The sequence below is a fragment of the Rana temporaria genome, chromosome 7 (assembly GCF_905171775.1).
Source record: "Rana temporaria chromosome 7, aRanTem1.1, whole genome shotgun sequence".
Taxonomy (NCBI): Eukaryota; Metazoa; Chordata; class Amphibia; order Anura; family Ranidae; genus Rana; species Rana temporaria.
Genome location: NC_053495.1, coordinates 30,447,034 through 30,461,627, shown reverse-complemented (window position 1 = coordinate 30,461,627; position 14,594 = coordinate 30,447,034). Strand labels below are relative to the sequence as shown.

The 14,594-nt window shown below is 41.7% G+C and overlaps 1 protein-coding gene across 2 annotated transcripts in view; it reads right to left on the bottom strand.

The window, feature by feature from the left end:
• Positions 1 to 2,952: 2,952 nt before the first annotated feature.
• Positions 2,953 to 14,594, bottom strand: part of SYNPR (synaptoporin) — a 186,056-nt gene continuing 174,414 nt past the window's right edge. For both annotated transcript variants that reach the window (XM_040359167.1, XM_040359168.1), the window contains one exon: positions 2,953 to 5,083. In XM_040359167.1, coding sequence (XP_040215101.1) covers positions 4,778 to 5,083 — 306 coding nt within the window. In that variant the 3' untranslated portion in view covers positions 2,953 to 4,777. The remainder of the gene's footprint in view (positions 5,084 to 14,594) is intronic.

Sequence of the window (14,594 nt, the reverse complement as noted above, 5' to 3'; positions counted from 1 at the left end):
ATGCATTTAATAGTAATTACACCATTTGTGCTCGGATTTAGCCAAAAGTACAGCAAAATGTACAACAAATCAATGGACTAGGTAGATCACATCTTCTATGATGCCCTGGGATAGTATTAAGAACAAGTAGATTCATTACTTACTTATAAATTCTTCATTATTGATATGTTTTTATTAAAAAAATCTAAAACATGGACCACCAAAACAATGGCAGCCAGTCGCCACAAGGCCAGATTAAAAACCACATTGTTGATGAAAATACAACAGAACCTCTTTATTTCTGTATAAATACCTCACATGGTCTCTGGACATGACAATTTAATTATTCTGTGATCCAGACACTAAAAGACCCAGTTCCAAGATACGGCAATAAGTTTGTATTGCACCAGATTACAGTAAAAAAAGACAGCTAATGTTTAATGGGAGCACAGTTCAAAAGATGAAGAAGTTAAACAGCAAAGGCAGCCATTTTGGAAGCTGACTAAAAAGTTGAAAGAATGCGACAGATTCATTTACTAGGGACAGCTGCAAGAACAAACCTCCCAACCTTCTTAAAAGGGTTAGAGACACACAGCTTCTTGTTCAAACTTCATAGAGGAAAAGCACACTCAATGGGAATTCAAATGCAAAAAAGAGATTGGTTAAAGCCCAAATGCATGTTTCCTAAGCCCCACCCCCTCGAAGCATTATACACTTTATACATACATTTTAAATCTTGCAGTATTTTGGTGTTATTCACAGGTTCCTCTAATGGTGGTTGGGTGTTCCTCACTCCTGTACAGTGCGGCTCTTGCATACGGACATGTGAGCACTGTGCTGTCCTAGAGCACTTTGAACCCAGGCCAGGGTGATGTTCATGATGGGTTGGGCCCACAAAATGGGTTAAATGATGCTGGTTGTTACTATATCATGAAATGTATTTTTGAATGCAAGCAGAGTAATTATCTAAAATCAACTTGGTATCCCTTTTTTGCAATTCACTGTACAAAAAAAGCTCACAAGACTGGATCGACAAAAATACAAATCAAAACAGCTTACATACATGTGTTTAATCTGCATTTAGCTGTTTGACTGGAGCTTAGCTCCAAACCCACTGATGAATTGTTTCACCTATACTGATGTTTATTTGAGACCAATTAGATCAGCCATTGTCAAACAGGGTTCCATTGAACCCTATTTTTCCTCCAGAGGTTGGCAGGGATTCCTTGAGCGGACGCCGATTGTCCTCCCATCTGATGGTGTCGGCATAATTCCAGAATCAGTGCCACTTGGCAGAGCCAGATGCATGAGCTTTTTAACTGTCTGTGGCATTCTGACCATCTTTGTAGAGGGCAGGGTAGAGGGTATCCACCAATAAATAGTTTTTTCAAGAGATCCCAGAAAAAACTGAAATTAAAGGGTTCCTTTGCGGTAAAAAAACTATTTATAACAATGACAAAAACTGAAATATAGGGACAAAATAGAAGGGAAGGACACAGGGATTCCCTAAATCATCGACATTGTTGAAGATATAGGACAATAGTTCTTAGATGAAATTGTAACCACTGAGAATAAAGAGGGGTCCAACTGTCCAAGGAATTATGAGGCATTGGGCCCAAGTGTAAGGTGGATGCCCATTTATTACTTGGTCGGTTATGTTATATTATGTTGGGGCTTGACTTTGTAAAAGTTCAGGTGATATAAGATAAGATGAAATTAAATGAACCTACGTCTGATTTACCACAGTATGGAGGTCAAGTGAACCTGTTTGCACTCAAACATCCAATCATGTGCAGAGGAATATAAAAAATTTAGCTTCTTTCCAATAGATGTTTGAAGTTTAAACAGGTTTAGTTCACCTCACACCAAACTTAACCAGGCCTGCTCTGTGAATACTAAATCAGCCAATCTCTATCTCAGAATGGCTCTTCCTGCCAATAAGGACACTTATGCCGCGTACACACGGCCGTTTGTCATTAAAAACGATCGTGTGTGGGCTCCAGAGCATTTTTCATGATGTGAAAAATGGGCATTAAAAATTTAGAACATGCTCTATTTTTTCGCGTTGTGAAAAACAGTCGTGTGTAGGCTTTAACGACGTGAAAAGACACACGCATGCTCAGAAGCAAGTTATGAGAGCACTCGTTCTGGTAAAACTAGCCCCAAGGGTGGCGCCACCCGAATGGAACTTCCCCTTTATAGTGCCGTCGTATGTGTTGTACGTCACCGCGCTTTGCTCGAGCATTTTTTTTTCACCATCGTGTGTAGGCAAGGCAGGCTTAACAAGAATCGGGTTGAAAAATGTTGTTTTTTCTAGACCATTAAAAATGGTCGTGTGTACGCGGAATTATTGTTCAAGCTCATTGAGCATGTTACACTTTTTGCTGAGTCTTCAGTAAAGGAAAAATGTATGGACAATAAAATACATCATTTATTGTATGCCCACACCTTTCATGGGCCTACAAATGCCCCCTTCATCAGGGCTAAAACAATAATAAACTATTAACCATTATGCCGCGTACACACTATCGGAAATTCCGACAACAAATGTTCGATGTGAGCTTTTTCTCCGAAAATTCGACCATGTGTAGGCTCCATCGGACATTTGCTGTCGGAATTTCCGACAACAATAATTTGAAAGCTGGTTCTCCGACAACAAAAGTCCTACGCATGCTCGGAATCAATTTGACGCACGCTGGAAATCATTGAACTTAATTTTCTCGGCTCGTCGTAGTGTTGTTAGTGACCGCGTTCTTGACGTTCGGAATTTCCGACAACATTTGTGTGACCGTGTGTATGCAATACAAGTTTGAGCCAACATTCTGCCAGAAAAAAATCCACGGTTTTGTTGTCAGAATTTCCGATCGTGTGTACGTGGCATTATTGTAGTTTTAGCCCAGATGAGAGGGGCATTTATAGACTCCTGAAGCACACTGGAATTCATTATATTAGGAAATAAATGTCTTGTTTTACACTTATAACAGATGTTTTGACTACCACCTTGGTAACCAGAGACCATTTGCCTTGACTTTCTTTTAATTGCAGTAGCTCTAGAGCAACAGTTTTTTCTACTCATGTACAAAATAATTTGCCTACTTGGCATAATAATGATATCATAGGGGTGCACAGCCTATTGCATTTGGATTTTCACGCCAAAGCTCAAACACACATGCGTGTGTGTCTATATATATGGCCCTGGCACATTGCTCTCCCTGCCGGCACAGTGAAAGAGGCGTGTGTAAGCAGTTCTCTTATGGTAGAGTCGGTAAGAGGGAGATCTTTCCCATCTCCCCACTGCTACACAGAGTGATAATGCTAATGCGCACTAGGTTTTTAGGGTGTGCCCAGGCACAAACGGCACACCCTGTGCAAACACCTATGAATGATATTGTCATTTGGTAATGTTGACATGTGCCTTACAGATTCATGTTTAATGTGAGTTTTAAGAATAGGCCCACTTTAACATATCATAGTGTACAGATGCCAACAGTGGTGTTCATAGTCATCAAAGGCCCCCTGTGCATGTAACATTTTTGCCCCCCCATTAAACTTTTGCCCAAGTGCAAACACATGTGTGTATTCACTTATACACACATGCAGGTAAAGAGCAGCCTTTTTGATTTCCTGAATTCTCTAGCTGGGGTCAGACAGAACACTACTCATAACCAAGCACCCACCTGGACCACATCTATTATAAACAGACCCCTACTTCCCAGGGCTTCCTTGTTTGCGCCAATGGCATGTTCTCCTTAGGTATCAGTGATATACCTGGGCCTGTTTATAGGCACATAAATCAAAATCAGAAAGTCCAAGTCCTATTTAATCTCTGATTCCCAGGCCTCATAAATAAGCCGCACGCTCTACCATGAACATTGGCTTTTCTTCTTCCTCCTCGGCTTAGGTGTTGCACTTTTATTGTGCTTTAGTTATACACATAAATATTTTTTGTGCTCTTATTGTATACATATATTTATATTCCCTGGAGAGTAGCTACAGTATACCATAGACTGTAAACATATACCACAGTAACTTGGTCCTCAATTCACACGTACAGTGGAAATCACAACTCATCAGATATACATTGGGCGATGCTGATGTCTGCTCCTGAAGGATTGGTAAAATTACAAAAACTTCACAAGTGTTCCTAACCTACCAGAAAAAAGATTCATACTGACATGGATGTTATTGGGTTCACATGCACAAATTTCAGTTCGGTGGACTGGAGTCTGGAAAGGCTCTCAAATGTCCCAAGGTAAGTAGTTCCATATACACAGGTCCCCATTTACGCTGGGTGAAAAACATTGTGAGTTTCGCATATAGAAATACCCAAAACTACAACGAATAGTTCAACTCTGCACAATGATACAGCATATATGGTTACAGTACAGCATCTGTTTCATTTAACTGTTAAAAAGTTATAGTATGGCGCAATAGTAACAGTGTCCAACCATACTGTACAGGATCATGCGGAAAAACAAAATACAGGCAAAATAGGAGTAACATCAAACACGCAACTTCTGAGAATAATGTAGCATGCAGGAGTCAAGGGAAAGGTACTATTATTAGAACAATAAAATTTGCATTTTTTGTCACATATTAGGATGTCTACGTAAAATACAATGAACTGGTATTTTATACATTACTGATCTGCACCGTTTCCTATACGTACTAGAATACCATGATTCACCATTTGTACTGTGGCAGGTTCAAGAAACTGCACCAAATTTGAAAAACACTGTATCATTCCTCCCGGAATTAGACCTTGTCAAGGTGTCTGTGGTCGGCACAGAGGAACACATTAAATCTGGTTGGCAAAAGATGTTGGACCAGTTTGGTTATACCGTGACTGGTTAAAGTTTTGTTGTCCAATTCCAGCGGGCTGTCCAAAACTTGGCTGCTGGCCGAAGCCTCCTTGTGGTTGATTATATGGTGGAGTTGGCCCATAGGGGTCTTGATTGTATCCACCCTGGTTTAAAGATTGGCTACCAGACTGTTTCTCCACTGGCTCTTGGGGATATCTATTCCCAGAAGCGTGCCAGCCTGTCTCCTTAAAGACAAACCATATGTTTCCAGCCCACAGAATAAAATTCAGGAATCCAAAAACCTAAAAGAAAAAAAAAAATATGTAAATATGACAATGTATACATATATATGCCTGAATTGAACAAGAAAGTCAGAACCATGATTATTATTTAAAAGCATCTCATATTTTTTAATGATATTGCCAGGATTTTTACTATTGTAAAGAAATTAAAGATACAATAAAGTTTGTTGAAAATCTCCATAATGACCAGTTGATATTCCTTAGTGAAATTTTTGCGAGTTTAAATTGAATGTATACTAGTATTGTATTTAGTTTTTTATTTACTGTCCGTACAAAAAAATATATTTTTTTATTTTTAGTTAGGTAATAATGACATATCACGTTAATATTTTGCATTCTTGCTCCAATTTGGAGAAAGCTCAACTCACTTGCCTCTAAAATAACAGATGGTCAACTTTCCCCTACCCCATCTCAATGTTTATTATTCGCTCCAATCCCAGAAATTACCACTCTACAATTAAAACCAAATTATACAGTCTGTGTTGCCATCCACTGGGTGATCGCTCTTCATCGGAAAACTCAATGGGCTAAATTCAGGTAGCCCTGCGTAATCTTGTGCGGGCGTAACGTATCTCCGATACGTTACGCCGCCATAAATTAGGGCGCAAGTTCCGTATTCTGAAAGAACTTGCGCCCTAAGTTACGGTGGCGTAACGTATGTGCTCCGGCGTAAGCCCGCCTAATTCAAATTTGGATGATGTGGGCGTGGCTTATTTAAATTTAGTGTGACCCCAAGTATTTGAAGTTCTTTACGAACGGCGCATGCGCCGTTCGTAAAAGAATCCCAGTGCGCAAGCTCGAAATTCCGCCGCAAATCGTCAATGCTTTAGACGTGAACATAACTTACGTACAAACGACGTAAAAATTTCAAAATTTGGCGCGGGAACGATGTCCATACTTAACAATTGCGTACGCCTCATAGACCCAGGAGCAACCTTACGCCGGAAAAAGCCTAACGTAAACGACTTAAAAAAATGCGCCGGGCATACATACGTTTGTGAATCGGCGTATCTACCTAATTAGCATATTCCTTGCGTAAATCGACGGAAGCGCCACCTAGCGGCCATCGTAAAATTGCAACTAAGATACGACGGCGTAAGAGACTTACGCCGGTCGGATCTTAGTCAAATCTATGCGTAACTGATTCAGGTGCATAGATACGACGCCGCAACTCAGAGATACAACGGTGTATCTGGAGATACGTCGTCGTATCTCCTACCTGAATCTAGCCCAATATGTACCTCTGTCACAAGTTAAACTCTGCATTGACTCCATAAATAGAGTTGAAAAGATATTTCACACCCTATGTTTCTCACTATGAGAAAAATGGTCCCCTTGGTCTGAACATTCCACAATGTCTGATTGCTCCCCATAAGTTAATAAGCATTATATGCCCCTTTTTATATTGATAATGCTAGGCAGGGTTTATTTTTTATTTATTTTATTTATCCAATGTTAAATCTATGCTATGGCCGTCCTTGTCATTGCCACTCTCTTTAATACTGGTTTTACTAATTGTGTCAAGAATTTTTTTTCTATACAGTTATTTTTCTGTACATTGAGCCCTGGTTCACACTGGGTACGATTTGGAACGATTTGAGATGCGATTTGACATGTCAAATCGCATCTCAAATCGGCGGCAATGGCACTGTCCTAATCAGTGCGACGCCGCATCTGCGATTTCAAAAAGTAGTTCCTGTACTACTTTTTGCGATTTCGGCCGCGATTTACATTAAATTGCGGCCGAAATCGCGGCAAAATCGCGGCCGCAAACGATTTTGAATTTCGCAGCAGTGTGAACCTAGGTTCAATCTCGGTAACCTGTGCTCTTAGATTTCATGTTGATATTGCAATATGTTATATTTCTTTACCACCTTTTTATTTCTTTAATAAAAGATTGTAAACAAAGTATTTTGCATTCTGCTTTTGCACCAGCAGGTGGAGCTTTAGGCTGCGTAACACATTTTCCAATCTCTTATGCTTCTTTGATGTGAAGCATTTTGTTTAAGCTGGTCACATCCTTATGTAAATGACTCACTGAAGCACTGTATTTTGTAAAAGTTTCAGACTAACTTAAGTCTCAAATCAGGCAGGTTCTGCTATTATGTGTCCTTAACTAACCCATAGTACTCTAGAAATCCTTTTGTTATGTATGAAAGGGCAAAATGGCAGATTGCCTTTAAAGTAAACCTCTACTGGGTAAAAAAGTAGTGAACTAACTTGTAGCATATATGGACAGATATTTTTGGACAACTCTCATCATAATCTATAGGAGCTTGTTGAATATCTCAGTCCAAATCCATGGCCATTAAAGAGGAAGTAAACCCTCCGGAAGAAACCGAAAAGGACAAAAAACCCTGCAAGGCAAAGGTATAATCAGCTAGTATGCATAGCAGAGAGAGGAGACCGATCTGTGTCCCTTTACATAGGGACACAGCATCGGTCACCTCCCCCAGTCAGTCCCCTCCCCCCACACAGTAAGAACACAATGAGGGAATACATTTAACCCATTCCTCCCCCCTAGTGTTAACCCCTTCATTGCCAGTCACATTTATACAGTAATTCGTGCATTTTTATAGCACTGATCGCTGTATAAATGTGAATGGTCCCAAAATTGTGTCAAAAGTGTCCGATACGTCCGCCGCAATATCGCAGGCCTGACAAAAAAAATTGCAAATCGCAGCCATTACTATAACTTTTGCGCAAACCAATTAATATACGCTTATTGCGATTTTTTTAACAAAAATATGTAGAATACGTATCGGCCTAAACCGAGGGAAATTTTGATTTTTTTTAAAAAAAATTGGGATATTATTATAACAAAAAGTAAAAAATATTGTGTTTTTTTTTAAAAATGTCTTTTTTTTTAAGTTTATAGCGCAAAAAATAAAAATCGCAGAGGTGATCAAATACCACCAAAAGAAAGCTCTATTTGTGGGAAAAAAATGATAAAAATATAATTTGGGTACAGTGTTGTATGACCGCGCAATTGTCATTCAAAATGCGTCAGCGCTGAAAGCTGAAAATTGGTCTGGGCACGAAGGGGGTTTAAGTGCCCAGTAATGAAGTGGATATGTAGGATCTACAGTTATTATTCTAAATACCTCTCAAAAGAAGGGGGGAGTTTACATTGAAATACCACATGGAAATGCCAAGAATTTGACAAGCTGTTACAGAAGGGTCCCATTGACTTCAATTCACACGCATGGCAAGCAGCCCCACATGCCAAATGCAACAAGCTGTATAAAATTTGCCGAACTACAATTCAGCTGCGACAATGTGTGCGTACCTGAGCAAGCTTAGACAATGCATGATTGTAGGTAGGTGGTCAGGGGGCAGGAAATTGAAGATCAATCACCTATTATTACTGTTTCTTTGCCCCCAGTGCCAGCGAGCCCTAAAAGGTAACCTCTACTCATCAAATGTTTGGCTTGGTTTGTGGCAGGGATTCTTTAAATTGGACTGGAATCCTTTCTCTTACAACTAACAGCATTTCCAGCTCTAATTAGAAGAATGCATCAGCTCATTAATGGGAATTATTCTGACTGCCGTTGACGGAGTTAAGGAACGTTTTTCCCTCTGGGATGTTAAACTGTCAGCAGCGATGTCGTTTTTAGATTTTCCTTATTTCTGGATCAACATTATCAGACACATAAGACTTTATGAAGCGTTAACTATTTTATTACAGTAAAACCTTGGATTGTGAGCATAATTCGTTGCGGAAACATGCTTGTAATCCAAAGCACTCGTATATCAAAGCAAATTTCCCCATAAGAAATAATGGAAACGCAGATGATTCGTTCCACAATTATTTATTCATAAGTCCTTCAGTTTACTGTCCATATAAAAAGATTATAGCAATGTGACAGGTTGTGTAACCATAAAATGTCCATCCACAAATAGAAGTCTCCACAAGGGGATTAGAAGCAAAATCCAGCAGGAGCTACAGAGTATAAAAGAGAAGAGAGGCGCCTCTGATGCCCTGTACACACGACCGGTTTTCCTGACATGCCAAAACCCAACATTTTTCCTGACGTGATTCCTCTCAAGCCTTGCATACACACGTTCAGTAAAAAAACGATTGACCAAAGCGCGGTGGCGTCCAACACGTACGACGGCACTCTAAAGTGGACGTTCCATTCAAATGGCGCCACCTTTTGGGCTGCTTTTGCTGAGTTTATCCTCCCAGAGGGAAAAACGTTCCTTAACTCCGTCAACGGCAGTCAGAATAATTCCCATTAGTGAGCTGATGCATTCTTCTAATTAGAGCTTTTGCTGATCCTCGTGTTAGTAAAAGTTTCGTGAGAGACTATACACGCTTTTCAGTCTTCGTGCTTTTCAGTCCGTTACAGCGTGACAAATGTTCTATCTCCATTACGAATGCTAGTTTTACCAGAACGAGCGCTCCCGTCTCATACTTGATTCTGAGCATGCGTGTTTTTTATCCCCGCAGAAAAGCATACACATGAGCGGTTTTCGCAACGAGAAAAAGACTGACGGGAAACACGACTGGAAAAAATAGAATAGGTTCGAATTTTTTTGCGGGCAGTTTTCTCGTCGGGAAAACTGCTATGGAGCATACACACGACCGGTTTTCCCGATCAATCTAAAAAATTGCAGTTTTCTCGTTGGGAAAACCAGTGGTGTGTACGAGGCATAAGTGTAGCAGTATGTTGCTAAATGTTGTACCTTCAATAAATGTAACCATATTGCTACACTTAGAGGCACCTCTCTTCTCTTTTATACTCAGTTGTGACATGACGCTACTTGTATATCAAGACATCGCTTGTATATCAAGTCAAAATTTATAAAAAAAAATAGCTTGTGTTGCAAAACGCTCTCAAACCAAGTTACTCTCAAACCAAGGTTTTACTGAATATCATAAACTAAATATAGTATAATATAAATGTACAGAAGGTTTGTAAAGGAACAGCCTAACTTCTTCTACCCTTTCTAAATTATTGGGCAGCTTTATAAAAATGATGACGTAGCAACCACACACAAAATCTGTCATTTTTATTATGGTGTTTCAAGAAAAACTGGAATCTGATTGGTTGCCAAGATGGGCACTTCGGGCCAGATTCACAGAAGAGATACGACGGCGTATCTCTGATACACCGTCGTATCTCTCAGAGTATCTATGCGACTGATTCATAGAATCAGTTACGCATAGATAGCCCTAAGATCCGACAGGTGTAATTGACTTACACCGTCGGATCTTAGGATGCAGTACCTCTGCCACCACTGGGTGGCGTTTGCGTAGTTTTCCAGCGTCGGGTATGCAAATTAGCAGTTACGTCGATCCACAAAGGTTTTCGCATTCGTTACGTCGGCGCAAGTCTTTTTTTCCCGTCGCAAAGTTAAGTGTGCTATTAACATGGTGTAAAATTACTCCACCATGTTAAAGTATGGCCGTCTGTAACGGTCACCACCGTTTACGACCTTCCATCCCAGTCACGACAGCTTATCGACACTCCAACCGACAGGACCCGATCCCATTTCATTTGCCCAGAATCAAGACGAGACACAGCTCTGTGCTTGTTCCAAATGTAATGACAACTTTAATGGTTTCTTCTCAGCTTTTTATACAGTACAACCATGTGACAGTATTCAAAGGGACAATGAGATCTCCACCCCCCTAATCACACACTAAGGGTAATTACTTAACATTCCTTAATCAACAACAAAACACCTTCACCCACTCCGTCTCCGCATACAGCTTGACACCTCTGAGCATCAATAGGCTAGGCTCTAGACAGTTTTATCACACGTAAGCAGTATTTAGTATGCATAATTAGAGTTCTGGGAGCAGACCTGGGATTAACACCTGTTTGTTACAACACCTTTACACAAGGACAATGGAATGTCTTCCAAGCCCTGATGCAATTAGCATGTCACTAGAAATGAGTCACTATTGACTGGTTGGGCCCACATCTTGCAATCTCTCAAGATCCTGCAATATGAATTATTATTGATGTCCTATCTCATGTAATACATGAATTATGATTCCCTTGCCACCCCATGCCCAAAAGGCACAGGGTGGACTCAGACCCAAGAGTTATCAGTGACGCTGACATAGGAGTATCCCCCATCCTCACAAAGTCTCTGGATGTCCCGGGTCATTCCGTTACACCGTCGTTCCCGCGTCGATTTTGAATTATTTTTTTTCCGGCGTAAGTACGTTACGCACGTCGCAATTCACAAACACGTCGCGCCACCGTAATTTCGCGCAAAGCACGTCGGGAAAATTGCGAAAGGGGGCATGCGCAGAACGTCCGGCGCGGGAGCGCGCCTAATTTAAATGGTACACGCCCCATTTGAATTGGGCGGGCTTGCGCCGGACGTGTTTATGATACACCGCCGCAAGTTTACAGGTAAGTGCTTTGTGGATCAGGCACTAACACTGAAAACTTGCGGCGGTGTAACGTAAACGGGTTACGATGCGCCGCCGCAATTGTACCTGAATCTGGCCCTTCATTCTTCTACTAATTCTAAAGGATTTTAAGGTCATAGCAGATGCTCCTTAATGACCCTTAAATAAATAATAATAATAAACCTATACAGAGAACGCCTGGTTGGCGCTGGAATCGGCGCTCCTACAGAGAAAGGATGTTTTATCTCCGCCAGAGAGCACCCCAATAAAATAAAGCGTTTATCGGCTTTGTGCTGTCCTGCGGAGATGGTGTATAGTGTCACCTTTCAAGTTCAAATTGAATTTGGTGATGAATGAAGATGTGAGTGACTCCCTCATCTATTATTCATCTCCCTGGTACATCTGTCACACGCCTGGCATTTATATTCAAATTATTGAGTGTCACAGGAAAATGTAATCTTAAATGCTTTTTAGATTAAATTTCTAGACTGTATGTGTTCTAGGGGGGATTCTAATTAGTTAACCTTGACACCGCGTGATTTATTGTGTCTAACCCAATTTAGCGACTCCAGAAGTGTTAAACGTTCCAATATCTGGGTAAAATATTTTGTTTAAAGGCGCTGAAATATTTGTGTAGTAATGATGTTTGGGACAAGAACCAAATAACTCGGTAAATAAATTCCTGGCAAACGTCTAAAATGCTTTTCTGAGCGTTTAGCTCCACTGCCTGTCAAAGTCTATGACATGATGAAATACGCTGCGACTGGATGCGGCTTTTAGGGCCATATGTAGTCAGGGACGTATGCCAGGAACACAGGTAATCTGCATTCTGGGCACAGTTCCTGGATCACATATGGCCCTAAGCATGGGCACCACTCAATGCAGCATAGACTTTGACAGGCTGCAGGCAGCAGGGGTTGGATGCTGCACCTGTGTCTCCCGGGTGCATAAAGCTGTGATTTGGCGCACAGGAGCTAAACGCCCAGTGTGAATGTGGCCTAAGGGGATGTTTTACCTACCAAAGACTTTGTATTTCTATCCATACAGTCCTGGGATTTACACATAAGTAGGTAGATTCACAGAAAGTTACGCCGGCATATCAGTAGATACGCCGTCGTAACTCTGAATCTATGCCGTCGCAAATTTAAGCGTATTCTGGAAACCAGATACGCTTAAATTAGGCTAAGATACGAGCTGCGTAAGTCTCCTACGCCGACGTATCTTAGAGTGCATATTTACGCTGGCCACTAGGTGGCGCTTTCGTTGAGTTCGGCGTATATTATATGCAAATTACTAGATACGCCGATTCACAAACGTACGTGCACCCGTCGCAGTAAAGATACGCCGTTTCCGTAAGAGGTACGCCGGCGTAAAGATAGAGCTGCCCCCTAGGTGGCCTAGCCAATGTTAAGTATGGCTGTCATTCCCGCGTCGAAGTTTGAAAATTTCACATTGTTTGCGTAAGTCGTCCGTGAATAGGGCTGGACGTAATTTACGTTCACGTCGAAACCAATACGTCCTTGCGGCGTACTTTGGAGCAATGCACACTGGGATATGTGCACGGACGGCGCATGCGCCATTCGTAAAAATCGTCAATCATGTTGGGTCACCACCTATTTACATAAAACACGCCCCCTCATTTGAATTAGGCGCGCTTACGCCGGCCCCATTTACGCTACGCCGCCGTAACTTAGGAGGCAAGTGCTTTGTGAATACAGCACTTGCCTCTCTGACTTATGGCGGCGTAGCGTAAATACAATACGCTACGCCGCCTGAAAGATGCGCCACCCTACCTGAATCTAGCTAATAGTGCTGACGCCCATATAAGCCCAATTTTTACTGGTTCTTTCCCAGACGGTGAAGAAGCCACAAGTCACACAAGCAACAGTCTATTCACTTCACCTATTCAGTGGTTTCAATAATCTAGGGGATGTCTCCATAACGTTTGAGCACAGTTAATAGAGGACACAGTCTATCGCTCACAACTGGGGACTATGAGATAGTTTGCAGAACAGTCTATTGGCACACGCAGGGCTTTTTTTCAGCGGGAATGCGGGGGAATGCAGTTCCGCCACCTCTAGCACTGAATGTATGTAATGGCAATGGGTACTGGGGTATGCTGGCAGGAATCTATTTTTGTGTGGGGGTCTATTGTTGCTGGGAGGGTAATTGTTGAAGGAGAGGTCTATGGTTGCTGGCTGCTCTATTGATGCTGGCTGCTGGGAAACTTGTTGTTGTTCCTGGGGGTCTATTGTTGCAGGGGTGGATCTATGGTTGCTGGGCTGGAGCTATTGTCGTTGGGGTGGTATTTTGTAACGGGCCGTCTATTGTTGCTGGGTCAGAGAGGTATAATTGTTTTATTGTTGCTGTGGTGCTTCTAGTGTTGCTGGAGGTATTTATTATTGCTGGGGGGATCTATTGTTGCTGGGAAGATTTATTGTTTCTGGGGTGGGGTCTATTGTTGCTGGGGGATCTATTGTTGCTGTGGTGGATCTTTGTTGCTAGGGTGTCTATTATTTCTAGGAGATCTATTGTTGCTGTGGTGGGTCTAGTGTTGCTGGGGTGGGTCTAGTGTTGCTTGCTGCAGAGGATCTTGTTTACTGATTTTCTTGCTATTATTAACAAACACCATTCAAATTACTTAGCACCACAAAATAATACTTGATTCTGTATTGTCTAAAAGGGCCGGTACTGGGAGGTGGGTAGGTGTGAAACCAAGGGACGGGGCTCAGGGGTGGGTAGGGGCGGAGGCAAGGAGTGACTCAGAAGGGGGGAGTTCTTGCATCTAATCTACGTCGTTTACGTAAAGCAATTCCCGGCATAAAGGTAGTCGAACAAATAGCTGGCCTAGTCAATGTTAAGTATGGCAGTCGTTCCCGCGTCAAAATTTGAAAAATTTACATTGTTTGCGTAAGTCGTCCGTGAATAGGGCTGGACGTAATTTATGTTCACATCGAAACCAATACGTCCTTGCGGTGTACTTTGGAGCAATGCACACTGGGATATGTACACGGACGGCGCATGCGCCATTCGTAAAAAACGTCAATCACGTCGGGTCACCAAACATTAACATAAAACACGCCCCCCCATCCTCATTTGAATTAGGCGCGCTTACGCCGGCCCCATTTACGCTACGCC